The sequence below is a fragment of the Ostrinia furnacalis genome, unplaced genomic scaffold, assembly GCF_004193835.3.
Source record: "Ostrinia furnacalis isolate ACB-3 unplaced genomic scaffold, ASM419383v2 OfSCF7471, whole genome shotgun sequence".
NCBI classification, from domain to species: Eukaryota; Metazoa; Arthropoda; class Insecta; order Lepidoptera; family Crambidae; genus Ostrinia; species Ostrinia furnacalis.
This window is the reverse complement of record NW_021137710.1, coordinates 164,047-181,828: the sequence shown is the minus strand read 5'-3', so window position 1 is coordinate 181,828 and position 17,782 is coordinate 164,047. Positions and strand designations below refer to the sequence as shown.

Here is a 17,782-nt window from a genome sequence, read left to right as displayed (position 1 = left end):
TAAGTATTATCGATTGAGACAAAACCATGTCCATAGTGAAAAACAGTAGGTATCTTTCCAAATAATACTTGCATGTGTAGACATTTAATCAGGTCACTAATTTCCTTGGAGGTGGGAGCTCTGGAAACCTGTAATACGGGTTTCTTCGGAAGCCTATCTCAGGCTCCAGTCTCTCACACACAATGTAGCATAATTAAAGATTGATTAATTAATTAAATATAAATATTGTGTAACACCTTAAATGTAAATATCAATGTAGGCTATCGTTTTTATACTTAACAGTTGGGCGTTGGCACCCCTGGCGATTGACAGGACCTTACTCTACAGTGGCGCCATCTTGATGAGTGCAAATGCGATAGTCCTCCTACCACTTTCGCGCTCACCAGTTGGTGCCACTGTCTTCGCTACTAGCAAGTGACAGGACCTTACTCTACAGTGGCGCTAACTGGTGAGCGCTAAAACGATAGCCCTCATTGATGTTGTGTGTGAGAGATAAATAAAAAATATATTATTTTTTTTAGACTACGATATACCGAGATAGAACTTATTGTAGTCTCTAAGTTTTTTATTTCAGTTTTCGGTTTAAGGTTTTCTACCACTTGCATACCTACTATGGCGTGTTACTTGACTCTACAGAAGATAGGTACTTACAACTTAAGTAAATGCTTACTCTACTCAACGCAACTCGCATGAAAACAATATTGCAAACTCACCAATAGTAACTATGGCTGAAGACCATTTTTGCAGGCTGCGGTAGTGTTTTCAGTCTTGCTTACTATATTAATATTATTTTTGATTTTCACTCAAACAGTAAGTAGGTAGACTATTCTATTCGATCTATGTATGCCTTTACCCGACACGTATTTACCCTGAAAGTTCAGTTAACCTCATACTTATTAACTGAATATGTGCCCAAAGATAGGAATATTGGCAAACTTCAGCTTACCTCAATTTGGTGTGGGAGCTATTATGTGGGTACTTATGAGACATGATGGCTTACTATTTTGGAGAGAGAGAAATTTAAACGCGCTACCTACTATAGGAGTAAGTAACTTTTTGTTATTAGAGCTGTGAATAACATAAGTAGACAAGTATTTCAAAGTAAGAGGAGTGTTTTGTATCGGTATAGAGACTGGTATACATACATAAATATAAAATTATGTTATCTTTATATTAAGCGTATGTTTTCTGTTATCATACCTAACCTTTATTGGCATATGAGCATGGTAGTTTGGTCGCATCTAAATAATTAACTTTTCAACGATTTTAGCAATATATAATTTACGTCGTTTGTGCAAAAATATAAAAGACTGCATGAAAAAATTTGCACACATTTAGATCTCAATTACAAGTTATATTTAAATTAAGGGCTAAGCATTTGCTGTGATAGTTAGAAGAACAACTTCAGTCAGCTTCAGCGCTCTACACTCTACATTTAGGTATTATATCCGTCTCAGTCTCTCAATTAAGAACTAAGTTTCCGCAGCAACAATTATTGGAGCAAACGGAACATCGACAGACTATGCCAATTTGCAAGAAGCTTATTCCTTTAGGTCAGGGTTTCCCAACCTTCTGGTGTGTGCTATTGATACCCAAAGTAGTCTATGCAACCCACAGGGGTTGAAGGCGTCCTTAAAGAAGGAAGGACAGAATCCGTGAGCTAGTCTTTATATTTTTATTACAACACTAGCTGACCCGGCGAACTTCGTACCGCCTTAGCGTAGAGATTTTCTTTATATTTTTTTCCGTAAAAACGTTGTACAGAGTATTAGAAAACTACAAAAAAATATCAGCTAAATCGGTCAAGCCGTTTTCATGTTATGTCGTGACAACGGAAAACGGGTTTCATTTTATACATATTATATAGATTTTTATAGCTGAGAGCCTGTCCAACTACCTATCTACTTACATACTTTAGTACAAAAACTGGCAGATATCTATCAAGTCTATTACTGCCATGTAGATGATGTAGAGAAACGACCTACCTACTTATGTAAAAGAAAAAAAATTAAATATAAGTATATGTTCTTATTAGGTACCTAGGATAAGAGTTAGGTATATTGATTAGGAAGTATCATAAGTATCGCTGCTTATAAATGAAAAATTTTCATAAGTAGTACTAACAAGCTCTCGTATTTGAAAATGAACTGAAATCTTTAAAGTATCATCTAAATGCGAAGGAGCCATTGAACTAGCCCCAGGTTGCCGGTAAACTGGTAACTTTTCTCATTTACTAATTTCCGCGACTGCTGTGAAACGAACCCTCTGATAGGACTGGCTCCGACCGAATTATTTGGGTACTTTGCACTTCAACTCTATGAAACTGTTATAAATGCAGAGTTCTTTCTCGTGCATTTTCATTCGATAGTAATAATTCAGGTATTTAGTTAATTTTCTTTATCACTAGGTAGTTACTAAAACTATAGTAAAATTAAAGTACCTACCACTTTGGTCTAATGAAAATATTGTCTAAAAACATGAAGGTTTTTTTTCACCATCTGAGTCATTGCATCTCATTGCATTGCATGAAATAATAAAGGATATTATGAAAAATCTTACAAAACCCAATTCAGAAAGCTTTCAAGTTAGAAACATGGTATTTAACTCACTATTAAGTAAGTTTTCTCCAATAAAAAGCTATGTAGGACTTACCGGAATCATGTTTAACAATATTGTTTCGTACACTTTGAATATCCTTTCTTCGTAAATACTTAGAGGGGGAAAACTGGTAACACAATATACCCTGAAAGCAGTATACAATTTTAAACAAAAGTTCCTAGGAAATGTAAACAAAATATCTCGCGCATCATGAAGCTACGACAGACCGTAACTGTCGCAGATTCCTATCTCAACATTGCCACCCATATCACCACGTTTTGATGTTTAGAAATAATATCGGAGCGTTTGACGCAGCTGTTTCACACAGAGGGTAATATCGAAAAGCTACATATAAAACATTGTACGGTGTGTTATTTACAAAATATTATGTTAATATTAAATAAATAAACTTTGTTTTACTTACCTATTTTAACTTCTTAATGATGGCCGCCTGGCTTATTGGATTGGCCTGACAGAGGTTGCGAGTTCGAACCGCCACGCTGCTATCAACATTTGGATGCTTGATTGAACCTTACGTTTCTGATTGTGTTACCCTACCTACAAAACAATTCCCTACAGACAACCTTTTATCCGTACCTACTGTCCAGATAAGATTACCTGCTTATATCAAATCGCCCCATAAAGTTCTTACAGGCGGTCTCGGCCACCTCAATACCTCAATATTGAGCAACCGCACGATAGCCAATATTGTCGTGTGGCAACCGTAAATGGTACATGGAACATGGGATAATACAATTTCACCGTGGACACGATCGGCTCGAAGCAGGTAGGTTTATATTGTGGGTAGGACACATCAAGTTCCTTATTCCAGTTGTTATAAGTGCGATTTTGCTACAAAACTAGGCATACTGAGGTGCCGTCGCTGTACATTTCTAAATTCTTTCGGGTAGAAACGTTACTGTGATGTAACAAAAGGGATTTCACTCTGATAAGGATCTAATTTCCTACAGTTGGGGATCTGTCCCTATAAGTATAGGTGCTTAGGCTTATACTGAACTGGGTTTTAGACACTTCAACACTTAGCAAGTTTTGTACACGTTTTTTAACAAGGCTGTGACACAACTTTTATTCAGAAAAACTTATCTGGTAATTACTTTGAAGCCTTTTAGTTTCTTTATTACTTTTCAATGCATTTTCATAACATCAAACAAAAGCAGAGTGAAACAACTTATAAGTAGAGATGGCAAAGGGAAATCTCTCCCAGTCAACCTCGGGCCTAGCTAAAGCACATTTTTATTTATTTAGAAATTCTAATAGTTTCTAGCAGGCAATATGATGAACATGACTTGTTAATAAAAATATAATATTACGGTGTTTGAACATCATCATTTCCTGCTCCGCCCTAAGTGGAGTGGTCCATAGAGTTGCCTTTTGATAGTTGACTATCGATGTACTAGCGATATTTTCAATATCGATTGTGTAAGACAGGACAATAAAAATATTTACAAACAAACTACTAGTAATAAGCGAATTGGAATACCTCTGCTATCGATATAGCAGAGATTCAATCTATTGATAGTGTACCTACTTTTTTTTAAATAACCAACCATTAAAGAAAAGAAATTGTCCATAGAACACTTGAAAAGCTGGAGGACAAATTCGCAGTCGATAAAGTGAGGGCTAAGTAGTGTCAGCAGGTGTCCCGTAGACAAGATTTCGAGCCTATCGATATTGTTATGTACTAGTTTTCAAGCCAAACATATCGATAGTTGGGCAACTCTAGTGGCAGGACCCAGCAAATAAAAGACAAGTAGGATGCGGTGAATCGGAAGAAAGAGGATTCACTTGGTACTTACTGCTAACTGTTCCAACGAAAAAACTATTTTCCTTCATGTTTCTATTTTATTTGCAGCAGAAAACGAGCGAGCATAGCACAGATACAAAGTTTATAACTACATCATAGTTTGAAAATCCATATATGTAGTCAAATGCGATCTTATAGATAATCAGTGTCGAATTTCAATATGTACAGACGACAGCACATTAATGTAAACCATCAGGCGCCACATGTAATAGGAGCAATGGCGCAGTTACACTATGCATGAAATTGATCGAATCAGTGTCAATACGCAGTTCAGTTTATTTCGCCGTGCGTCACCTTTTATACTTCCGTGATGGCGCCCATACTTCCGCGTTCGTTCGACCAATTTCGCGCATACATAGTGCAACTGCGCCATAATTTATACAGTTATGTGTTGTCAGGTGTCGTTTAAAATGTGATATTTTTTATACAACTGGAATTTATACAAAGGTCAAGATGAAGCTATGAATGGCCACCTTTGATTAGCATGAAGTGACCAACTTGTGCCATTTGTTTGGGAGAAAGGTCATGTAAATTGGGTAATCAAAAACACAATATAAACTACTAAATTTTAATTGCATCCAACAGTTATTCTTAAGCGGAATTCTTAACTCAATCCTATCTAAAACATAAAGGCTAAAATTTCATATCCTCGTGTGCACGTTGGATACAAAACATAATGTATATCTTATAACAACCGAAAATGCACATTTCACTGTGAACTAAATGATTAGAAATGAAATAATGCATCGAATAAGCTTTCATTGTCCTAAGGTACCGAAATCACTGGTATCCTAAAATAAGTATACACAAGCCAGTCGCGTCTCGGCTCACAATATGGAGCCGCACTATACAGATCACTGCTTTTGTTTGGTGACCTGAAACAAACAAAATATTTCCTTTACCTATACAAAATATCATCACTAAAGCACAGATATGCATAATGGAAGTAACCAAAAAATGTATCATTGACGTGACCGTCATCGGGGGACATAAGAGGAATACTCAACAGAAAATGTATCATTGATGTGATCAGATAAGAATAAATTAGCAGTTTAAAATAAACAATTGAGAACAGTATGTGATGGTGTCAGTAAAACATTCTCACAGAAGAGATGAAACAAGTTTGAAGTCGGAAACTTTACTTTTAAGGTTACCACCTCACTTATAGATTCATTATTGTATGGTCACCAAGTGAACCAACCACACCATTACGAATTTCCAATGGATTTCGAGGATTATGTCTTAGACAAAAATGGACTAAGAATGTTTGTTATTTACGCCCGTATTCACAAACATTACTATCAGGTCTCACAGTGCGCGTAGACGCACAGGGTGACAGACGAACCAATCGCAGAGGTCTATTCAACGCTGTGCGTTCGATTTGCTGCTTCACTTATGCAATCATCGTTTATGAATAAGGGCGTTAGTTGATATGCTGGTGACGATATCAAATGGCTACGATAGCCGAACGGTGAAGGGGTCAGACTGGCCGACTCGAGATCCGAGGAACGCGGGTTCGAATCCCACCGCCGCTCGACTATTGTAGTGAGCCCACTCGTAACACAAGCTTATTTAGCTTACCGCGAGGGGCTAACAGGACTATTTCTAATTTGTGCAATACAAATTGCTAATAAACTTATTTAAAAAAAAATGGAGACAAAACTCACCAGTATAACTTAAGTGTCACTCTTCCAAAGCTTAATAGTCTTATCGTTTTCCAGCGCCGCGGATGCAATAATGTTTTCGGTGGGGTGGCACGCCGTGCAGAGAACCGTGTCCGTGTGTCCCGACAGCCGCTGCACTATCTCTTTCGACTGCAGATTCCAGATGTACACCAGGTTGTCTTCAGATCCTGATACTATCCACTGTGGACAAGGAATTTGGTTCATTAATTTTGACGTTTTTGAGGAAGTCATTTGGAGATTAATGGTTCTATTTGGGTAAACATATTNCTATTTGGATCCGACTGTAATTTTTGAGGTATAATACATTATCGTAGCATAAATATTTACGAAGATACAGATGTGTCAGCTGGAGACACGTGTCCTCAGCTTACACATAGAAAACAACTCATAGTTATGAAGTTCTAATGGCTCTAATTGAATGACTGAGAGGTTTGATGACTCTAATTAGGCTTTTATTGGTGGTATACTTGGAATTGCTCTAGGGCCAATGAGGAAGTTGGAGACATTCTCTTAATGACGCCGCGCAGTTACACTATTCGAGAAATTGATCGAATCAGATAGTGTGAACACGCAGTTCAGTTCGTTTCGCCGTACGTCGCCCATTATTCTTTTTGACCAATTTCACACATTGTGTAACTACGCCATTAATATTGGACTATAAATTAATATTTACAGTAACTACACAATATGGAAACATGGGATGTAGAAAAATCATTGATAGACAACATACAGAATGCCTAATTTAGAATAGAGTATTTGTTGAAATGAGGTGGCTTTTCACATAAAAATTCAAAGTTTTACATACACAAACTTAAATCAAAGATCAAATGTTCTACTAAAACCAAAAAAACAATGAGTCACTTTAATACTTTGGCTCGTGGCCCACAGTATAAATCTATTATTTTTAGCAAATAAATGTATGTTTGTTCAATTAACTTTGTAGTAAAAAGACATCCTCCTATACTGACTAATAGTGGAAAAGTGTGATTCAACTACAAATTAACAAGTTTCGGAGTTTTTCCTTAACATGTTTCTGCTACTTTTCAAGTTTTAAAGACAAATCACTTGAATACAATGCAATATGGCATTTATTGATTGTGCTGACCAAGTATTTCTTAGTAATTTGATACCAACACGCATTCCCGATATAGTGTTTAGGTGTACAGACAAATAATAGTAGAATTTTTCTTTCCTTTTGAGATAAAAAACCACAGAATTATCGCTTCTATGGCAAGAGTTTGCATAGTAACAACTCTTACTACTTTACTACTAATAAGCCAACTCATGAGTCATATCCTATTGGCACAGTAACTCAGTTTTTACTATCGTTTTTTCAGTGCCTCATGATATAACTGAGGCTATAATATTATGCTAATATTTAAAAGTAGGGTGAAATCATTGGTCTTTACTGCTTCTGGAATAGTTTAACCAAGTAGAGGATTTTGAAAGTTTAAAATAGTGCTATAAGTTTTTTTTTACCTTTCCTCCTGTTACGCTGAAGTTAGCGAAAATGCAATACTTTTCGTTTTTATGTCCTGTATATGTTTTAAGGCATTTCCCTCTGCTGTAGTCCCACAATTTGAGTGTGTTGTCCAATGTAGCTGCTAAGATGTATTTGCCGTTTGGTGAGAACTTTACAAAGGAGACAGGAGGATTGTCATCGTCAATTAATGTCTTTAAGCACTGCCCTGATGCTGTGTCCCAGATTCGACTGAAAAAAAAACGGGTTGAAAATACATATAATAAAATAAATAAATAATAAATAAATATCCTTGGACATTTTACACTGCGCTTCTAGTCCCAAACTAAGCAAAGCTTGTACTATGGGTACTAGACAACGGATATAAACATACTTATATACGTTTTTTTTTGTAAATACATACATATTATACATAGAAAACACCCAGTCCAATACAAACAAATATGTTCATGCACACAAATGTTAGTACTGTGCGGGAATCGAACCCGCAACCTCCGGAATAGTAGTCCGATTCGAACCACTACACCAAACGGCCGACAAATAATACTTTGTACTACTAGTTACAAACAAATTAAATAAACGCAATGATCAAAACAAACGAAAAATAACTCAAAGCATTCCCTGTGCTATATTTGTATACTAACAGCTGGACACAAAGGTTAAAGAGTTCACACTATTCGACACACTGACTCATTGCAGCCGATTTGTTATTCAATTCAAAGTTTTTCTTCTACACATTAAGTAGCAAAATTTTAATAAAATAAGTAATTATAATGTCCAAAAAGCATAATTACCATAATCCATCATAACTTGAGGATACAATTAAACTGCCATCTCTGTTGAAATGAACTGCTGATACTGGATCTGAATGCGCTGGTAATGTCTTCAAACATTTTCCTAAAAATACAAAACAATGATGTGATGAAATAACTCATGATTCACCTTAGAGATAAGCTCTACTAAACAGATTTAGGGTCTATTTTTGATTGCCAGATATCTTTCTCTCCATTTTTGACTGGTTAATTCTCATGCATTCCTTGTACAGTTCCCATACATGATAGGAAACGTGGATAACGCAGTGACGCGGCGAAAACCGCTCAGAAAACGCGCGATTTATCAATGTTTCTACACAAGGCCATGTAATATGAACATTCAAAAGGAAGTCAACAAACCAAATATGTCAAATTTCATTATCCAAGTCAATCATTATTAACTGCATTTACAAGTGATTACATCAAACTAACTGCAACTTTCACTAATTGAAAAATAACTTAACAAAAACTAGAAGAAGATTATCCAGTACATTTTGTTCATTTATCATTTTAATATAAAAATAAGTAATATTTTGATAATTACCTGTTCTTACATCCCATATTCGTACACTCTCATCGAAACTACCAGATACAATAAGATTACTTTGTGGGTTAAAATTACAGCAAAAAACGTAATTGCTATGTCCTTTTAGTGTTTTCAAACATTTTCCTGAGCTTAATTCCCAAACCTGGAACAAATAAAAGAAATTAACATTATAAAAATTTTACAACCCATTTTTTCAACATTAATTAATGTTGAAAAAAATTGAGTTTTTCTCAATAAAATCCAACCAAGTAACTAACCGGTAAGAAAAGCCCAAGTTAACAGATAGCATAACAATGGGTTTCCATCATTCAAAACATAAACATTTACACATAATTGATTTCATACACAAAATAACTTGGCAAGTTAGTACTGATTGCACCATAGTTAAACAAATTTCACAGTCGTGTAACAGTGATGAAATATTCATGGTAACCAGACATAACTGATGGCTTCTAACTTTTCAAACACCAGGAAAGAAGTATAAAAATATCCAAAGCTGCAATCTTATCTTATGAAGTAGAATGTTTAGATAATATGATAAAAGTTTAACAACCGTGAGAACATCTAATAGTTTAACAACTAAATCTGGGTTATCATTACATTTTAGTAATTCTGATCTACATTAAGTTTTTGGTGACTCTCATCAAGCAAAATACCCTAATAATATTAATTTGGATAAAATGAAGTTTTTGTATCATGAAAAATTATATTTTTTTTTTTCATTTTGATGGAAAACCAAGAGTTTATGAGTGTTATTGCATTACCAAATAAAAATCTTTATTCAAGGCCCCCTTTCCATTACTTTTTCTTATTTATAGGAAGAGAAACTACAGTATTTTGGTATTTCATTTAAGTTTAACCATTTAGAAAATGATTTAATTACCTTTAAGGTTTTGTCATCGCTGGCACTGACTATCAATCTGCTGTCTGATGACCACGCCACATCACTGATGCCCATCTTGTGGCCAGAAATTGTTTTCTCGAACTTGCCATCATAGGCACCCCACACTTTGATAAGTTTGTCAGCAGCTGAAAATTATAAGCAAATTGTCAATAATACTGCCTAGGTTTAGAGAAGCATAAAATTCATACTAATTTTATAATGACCTTTGACCCTATGAATGGAAATTCCCAAATTGCCTGGCATTAATTAATGTTTCATTTCGTATTGGCAGACAAACACTATTTTCTCATTTACCCATTTAATTAGTAATTAAATGAGAATAAATTGCTACTAATTATACATTTCATCATTAGGTTTAGATTAGGTCATCAAACAAAAAAAAATTAAACTATTATTTTTTGTATGATGATCAACAAATCAAATATTTGAAATGCTCTTGACCCTATCTAAATGCTTGTGTTATATTAATTCATTTATTTGGGCAAATATTTTAAGTTGTCAAGTGATAGGCACTGCAATAAAGTCAGAAAATTATCTGATAACTGGGTCAGATTGAACAATGTTATTTTTGGGAGTGTTAAAATCAATTCAATTTTAATATTGTGAGAAGTCTGTAAATATAGGCAAGAATGCTTAATTTTTCATTTGAAAGTAATATGAAATAGGTGTAATGACACTAAATAATATGCGAAAGGGTCATACACCTGTAGCATTACATTTTCACACCTCATGTGTGAATTATGCTGATTATTACCAACTGTCAAATCAATGCTGACAGGCCACTGTTTTCTAATCAAGCCCAGGTTTGTTCCCCCACCTTTAGACCTCAGACCTACTCCCTACAGGTTTAGCAATGTTGCATAGCAACAGCAGTTAGCTGGCAACTGAATGAGCTAAAAGTGGGTTGCATACAGATGTTTCGCCATACTGTATCTAACTAGTATTTATAATGTACTCACAGGAACTGGCCAGCCATTCTCCATTGGGACTGAATTTCACAGATGACACAGCTTTCGTGTGGCCAGCAAGCGTAAATTTTAGAGTGTAGTTCGGCTTCTGCAAACCGACAACAAAATTAGCGCCAAATCGCACGTGCTCACGGAAAGTTAGTTACATAAACATGTGCCGCCCGCGCCTGACGCAAAACTGAGACAATTGTAATAGATAACTTACCGCCACCGACGACTTGTTTGATTGTGGAGCACTTTGTGATAACGAATTTGGGCCGGATAGATTAGCCGAGGGTCCGCCGTGTGTTTGATGTGCAGCAGGATGGCCTGGCCCCGGTCCTAGCGGCACCATGTTTTAACTTTAGACGCACTACGTTTTTCTTTGTTCGTCACCCAAAACAGTCACTAATATACACAGAATAATAATCCAATTCACTCCTGGGGAGATATAGAACACGGAGATTATCTTTCACTCGCGATTCACCATGTATTTCACCGAAGATTTTCAAAGAACATTCTAAATTCAGGCGTCTCAATGCGTGCATATTTCGCGAAGGCGAGTACTATTGCCAACATAACAACAATGAAATACCCTCCCGCGTCCCTCCTCCTCCCATACAAATCAGACGCTGCTACCAACGTAACAACAAAAAAATTGTCTATGGTCGTAACGATGACGTAATCCAACTTTGAATGCGTTAAACGAAACACAGCTTATATGACACCCACATATAACGGAACACAGATAATTATTTTTTATATGGCAAGAACAAATGACCCTTTTGACATAACCAAGGTTAAATTTGACACTTTCAATAAAAATTCGCCGCTGTGTGGTGAATTTTGATCAATAAAAAATACTAAATTAATCTTATTACATTCAGAAATGGCTTTACACAAGCTTAGTATTGATGCCCTGGAGTTGGCCGGAAAGCGAGTGCTTATGAGGTATGATTTTTATGTTTTTACAGTGGTTTTAATGCCAAGTAATTTATTACATAAAATTACATCTCATTTATTAATTTTAGAGTGGACTTCAATGTTCCCCTCAAAGAAGGAGTGATCACAAATAACCAACGTATTGTAGCTGCCTTGGATTCCGTCAAATATGCCCTGGAAAAAGGTGCTAAGTCGGTGGTTCTCATGTCCCATTTGGGCAGGCCGGACGGTCAGGTTAACATGAAGTACACGCTCAAGCCGGTCGCTGAAGAGCTTAAAAAGCTACTTAACAGGTAAAGAAAGTTAAACACTATTATTTCCTCTCATTAAATCTAATTTTATGATCCATCAGTATACTTTAGCATCTTAGTCAGTATACTGAAGTGTAAAATAAATAAATTACAATATCATTTTATTGAAACATTTTGATCCACACTACAGTGTTGCCAACCTAATAAACCATAGAACTTTTGTACTCATTCTAGGGAAATAACTTTCCTGTCTGACTGTGTTGGTCCTGAAGTAGAGGCAGCATGCGCTGACCCCCCAGCAGGCTCAGTCATCCTCCTTGAAAACCTGCGCTTCCATGTCGAAGAAGAAGGCAAAGGCGTTGACGCAAGTGGGGCTAAAGTTAAAGCTGATCCTGCTAAAGTTACAGCCTTCAGAGCCAGCTTGAGGAAACTTGGAGATGTTTACATTAACGATGCATTTGGTAAGCAGTATACTTTTTTACTTTTTGGCTACTTAGGCAAAAGTAGCAGCCATTTGAGCAGACCATAGACAGTTCTTTTTAATTTTTCAGGTACTGCCCACAGAGCTCACAGCTCAATGATGGGAGAGGGTTTTGACCTCAGAGCTAGTGCTTTCCTTATGAAGAAAGAATTGCAGTACTTTGCTAAAGCCCTGCATGAGCCTGAAAGGTAATTCCCACCAATTTTATTACTATTTTAATATTTAATGTTATATTATTATATCTCCATACCTTTAAGTTACCACATAATCCTGATGTACTAACTTCTTGTTATAGGCCTTTCCTTGCCATCCTTGGTGGTGCAAAAGTGGCTGACAAGATCCAGCTCATTGAAAACCTTCTGGACAAAGTCAATGAGATGATCATTGGTGGCGGCATGGCTTACACATTCCTCAAAGAAACTAAAGGCATGCCTGTAAGTATGTGTAGTGTATTTGCTTATGATTCCTTCATTGGTACTTAAAAAGGGGTAGTAACAAATTTCATGCCATCCATAGATAAAAACAAAAAACTGATTATCATCAAAAGTAACTATGGTATTCTTTTATTTATGTGAATGCTATGTTTTATAAGCCAATAAGCAATAACTGTCTGGAAAATAAAGTTTTATTCATGTTTCATAGGTTTGAACATTGTAAGCACCCCAATGTAAACACTGGCACCTTATGTACTTGTAAACAGGTGCTATTTTGAAAAAAAAATCTAAAGTTTGATGTGCTGTAGACTGTACCTACCATACCACTGATTGGCCACTTCCTTATTAATTTAATTCAGTCAAATAACTTTGCTAACTCACTCATAATGTACTCTACTTTTTCTTTAGATTGGTTCCTCCTTGTACGACGCTGAGGGCGCTAAAATCGTCAAGAAACTCCTAGAAAAAGCAGAAAAGAACAATGTGAAGATCCACTTACCAGTTGATTTCGTCACTGCCGACAAATTCGATGAGAACGCTCAGGTAAGTCAAAACTAGTAACATTTTCAGCTTACTGAATACAACGTGACTGAAAACTGGTGTGATATGTTACTTCAGTGTGTCATAGACACTACGAATTTATTAGCAAGGTCAAATGTTCCAACCAACTAGCCTAATCAGCCATTTATGTAACAGTCTGAACCAATAAGAAAATAACAAGATTGAGCCATGGCAATAAAAATCTAGTGTAAATGAGTTTGTCAGTTGATAGCTTAGCTTACTATCAGCAACATGCGACACGACTTTATCATACCGGCGATAGCATCAAAGCAAAGTTAGTTAAGTTACTAATACACTAGTCAGTGTATTAGTAATTTGGTATAACTTTCACGTAACTTATGCCATTATTTTATATTAGGTTGGAAGTGCTACAGTTGAGTCTGGTATCCCCGACGGCTGGATGGGACTTGACGTCGGACCTAAATCCCGGGAACTGTTCGCTGAGCCCATTGCAAGGGCCAAAGTCATTGTCTGGAACGGGTAAGACGACACTGATAATGTTGCACATACAATTTGGAATCTTGTGGCTTTGTATTTAAGGTGTTTTTTTGTTTAACAGACCCGCCGGTGTGTTTGAGTTCGCGAAGTTCGCGGAAGGAACCATGGCTCTTATGAACAGTGTAGTGGAAGCTACCGCGAAAGGTGCCATCACTATTATTGGTAATTTTTTTTTTTATAAAGTTTGCTTAACCTCATCACATATTTCTCACTCTCTTATTATAATCTTGGGACGAAAGAAAGAGTTGAATAGAGCTTTGTATAATAACAAATGTATTCATCTGCTCAACGTTAATGTAGGAGTAGGAAGTTTCTCAAATAAGTAGTAAGCTATAGTCTGGTCGCCGACCACGTAGAATTTTGTCCAATGACCCCAAGCTACCCATCCTTATCGCTCGCGTGTAATATGTTGCTGTCGCGCTCGCACACTCACGCCGGGCGCCCGTCGCACAGTCGCGACAGCAATATAATTACGCGCGAACGATAAGGATAAGACATCTTACTGTAGTTTCAATAAATGTCATTTTCAACAAAAACGTATGTTCTTTCTTATGTGCGGATTATGCAATTCCATAATCATGGGTTCTATTTGTCCTATAAACAGGTGGAGGTGACACGGCCACGTGTTGCGCGAAGTGGGGCACCGAAAACAAGGTTTCGCATGTCTCGACCGGTGGTGGAGCGTCTCTGGAGTTGCTTGAGGGTAAGTCCATAGACTAAACAAATGCCAATTTTTACCCGTCTGCGCCAGAAGGCGCGCAAGGCCGTTTTTTTTTTGTTTTGTTTTTTGTTCTTTTATTGTTCTCATATTTGTTATTACTCGCCAGTATTTTTCCCAAGACAGTTCTCATTGAAATGAACATCACAGTCATCCATGGCATTTATACAGATTGTGATATAATTTCAGCTTAAATATCCAAGTTTCTTATCATTCTTGAAACATTTTTTAAATAAAGAAACTAAATTAAACCTCTATAATGATGTATGCAATGCTTGAAAATTCGACGATTTCCACAAAATACAATTAATTATTAAAACAATCTTATGAACAGTTTAAATAATTGCAAGATGTCTTCGTAAAATTACACCGAAATCTATGCCATTGCCATCCCCTGGTTCCCGTGTTCATTAAAGTTATCCACTTCGAAGAATTCCGCCGTCCTGCTCAGTCCGTTAATGAAGAAAGAAGTTAAAATGAATTAAGTACTTACTCCTCTTAATTAATCCGCCGCGTTAATGAGATTCTCGCTACCTGATGCCAGTCTTATGTACAGTCGGCCCAATGCTGTCTAATTTATCTTGAAATCCTTTTAGGCTTAACGAAAAAACGATTTGTATTTGTGGTTTCTAAATAATTATTGTAATTTTGAAAAAACAAAGCTTTCATTTGTGAATCAAATAAAAAAAAACTATCAGACAACTTTTGAATGACTGTACTCTGTAACTGTAATGTAATGCACATATTTTGTAATTTTACTAGTAATATCTCAAGGTCTTAATAAGTTAACAAATCATGATTGTTAGTAATATTGCTCCCCAAACCCCGTAGATATTCCTTATTTATTAAGTTCGGTGTAGCAGTATTCTAAAAAGTAATTTTGTGTAGAATAATAGTGCTATCTTTTATTCTCATTTTTATCATTGTTTTTATTTAATTTCAGGTAAAGTGCTCCCAGGGGTAGCCGCTCTCTCCGACGCATAAATAAATTAAGCAAATTAGATTCAGTGCAATAACCTAAATTAATTACATTTATGTATGTGTATTGGTCAAAAACTTCGCATAATTGGTATATTTATATTTGGTTCCTGAAAGGATTGTAATACTCGAAATTATCAAAATTACATAATAATTAGCGTAAGTGAAAATGCATGTTATAGTTGCAAGATCATTGTGTCATGTTATTGTATATTTTATTTTATTTATAGCTGTGAGTATTAATAAACGTTGATCGTAGTTAATTTTGTTTGTGGTGTAATCCCAACGGGGTTTGGGCGTAGGCCCTATAAAGATGGTTTATTCAATAACAAAGTTATAAGCCGCGCTACGCTGTCCTGATTAACTGTTAAATTAGTTCATCGTTCTATTTTAATTAGAATTTATGTACCGTTTGTACTGGTTCTAATGTATATTACAATATTTTTAAAAAATACGAATAGTAAATTCTAAACACAAGAAACTTTATTTCTATTTTCACTCTTCTGAGCTTACTTATGAAAAGTTATTTTATATGAGAAAAAAATAACATTAAAGGATTTGAACCTGATGATTCAAATACTTAATTTAAAACACTTGAATTTGTAATAACAAAGAAAACTAACAAAAATATCATTATTTCGGTTGAACCGGTCAATAACAATATTAAAAACGAAAACAACCCTATTGGGTATAATAACGAACATGGCCTTCGAATTCGATGCATTAATTCATTTAACCCATTAAAGGACAAAGCGTGTCAAAACTCTTCATTATTTTGAACTTTATGACAAGCGAATAAGGTTGAAAACATGCTATATTCTTGTTACCTTATAAAGGGTTAACATAGCCATAACTGGAGGACCGTTACCGTCCGGTACGAGGCACCTGCAAATTGCGCAACCTTTACAAATGTCAGCGTGAGGACATTTACATAATTTTTTGACCTAACGAGGACCTGTTTCGTTCGTATTTCAACGTATTATAGCAAACGCGATTCTTTTCTTAACCTTTCCTTTTAAAAATTTTAACGTCAACGTAACTTTAGTTCCAAAGTATGCGAATTCAGGATGGATCTACATGATATTGTTATTTATAACATGAAACTATGGCCTCCGTCCTAATATTTTTGGCAAATTGAATTAATGCCTACCTTGTACTTGTCCATTAATTTAGTTGTCAAACATTATGGCCGTTCTGGCCAGCGTTGGGAGCGAAGGCCAAATCCTCCATTTGCTTAAAGATGACGGAACTGGGTCCCATGTGTTTCTTTTTACTGGATTATACTGTTAAATTAAGAGTAACAATAAATAACAAATAGTTTTGTTATAAGGCTACGATTATTTAGCCGCTAAAGCTTCACAGATATTTCTTGTCCGCTACGTGAGCGTTCGATGAAAAACTGGCGCCCAACGTATAGGTAGTTCTCAACAAGTGAATAATGTATTATTTATTGTATCTAGCTACCATTCTCATAACAAAGAAATATTGATATTATTCTGTAGTTGTCTTCGAAAGACGTTGCTAAGCAAAACGTGTCAGTGCCACAAAATCGATAAGCACCCTGCTATGCTAGTATTAAATATCGTAAATCACGATGATTAACCTGTAGCTCTAAGGTCTAATGTTAATTTGGCATTGGCAAAGCTTTCTCCCTTCGCCCTTCTACATAATAAATGACATTCAAAGTGCCACCAGTCATATAAATATTAAGGCTTAGAGTGAAGCCAATGTTACCTTTATTGACATCCCCTATTCAGTAAACAATTCCTTTTCCTTTCATGAATGAAGAAATTTTAATGCTCTTATATCGGACGTATGATATTGCATTTTAGTCTCTATACACAGAGGATTGTGGATGGAATCGGCGTGGTCAACTTGCATACTAATAGGCGAGCACGTAGACAGAAAAAGAATATGGCCGCTATTGATCTGCCATGCGCGCAAGCGTCCTATGCATCGAATATTCGTGCCAATTCCCTAAATCCTTTAGCATCAATGTAGCGGTACTATCTAATCTTACTAACGTCCTGAAGACGATTAATCTTTATCACAGGCGTTATTAATTGTTTATTGACAGCCATTGTTCCGCATGTGCCCGCCACAATTTGAGACAAAAGACAG

At 35.9% G+C, this 17,782-nt stretch overlaps 2 protein-coding genes across 2 annotated transcripts; one reads left to right on the top strand and one right to left on the bottom strand.

Annotated features, from left to right (window-relative positions):
* Positions 1–4,977: 4,977 nt before the first annotated feature.
* On the bottom strand, positions 4,978–11,380 carry wds (WD repeat-containing protein wds). The gene is made up of 8 exons (XM_028321136.1): positions 11,025–11,380; positions 10,811–10,907; positions 9,831–9,976; positions 8,945–9,089; positions 8,383–8,485; positions 7,588–7,819; positions 6,091–6,288; positions 4,978–5,298 (listed from the first exon to the last, which is right to left on the bottom strand). Exons 1-7 carry the CDS (start codon positions 11,151–11,153, stop codon positions 6,100–6,102), a joined length of 1,041 nt encoding a protein of 346 aa, XP_028176937.1. The 5' UTR covers positions 11,154–11,380; the 3' UTR covers positions 4,978–5,298; positions 6,091–6,099.
* A 202-nt stretch (positions 11,381–11,582) lies between these two features.
* Positions 11,583–15,924, top strand: Pgk (phosphoglycerate kinase). Its single transcript, XM_028321134.1, has 10 exons — positions 11,583–11,749; positions 11,830–12,033; positions 12,226–12,452; positions 12,543–12,660; positions 12,768–12,906; positions 13,315–13,449; positions 13,826–13,947; positions 14,027–14,127; positions 14,570–14,668; positions 15,627–15,924. The coding sequence occupies exons 1-10, from the start codon at positions 11,688–11,690 to the stop codon at positions 15,665–15,667; spliced, it is 1,248 nt and encodes a 415-aa protein (XP_028176935.1). The 5' UTR covers positions 11,583–11,687; the 3' UTR covers positions 15,668–15,924.
* Positions 15,925–17,782: the final 1,858 nt, after the last annotated feature.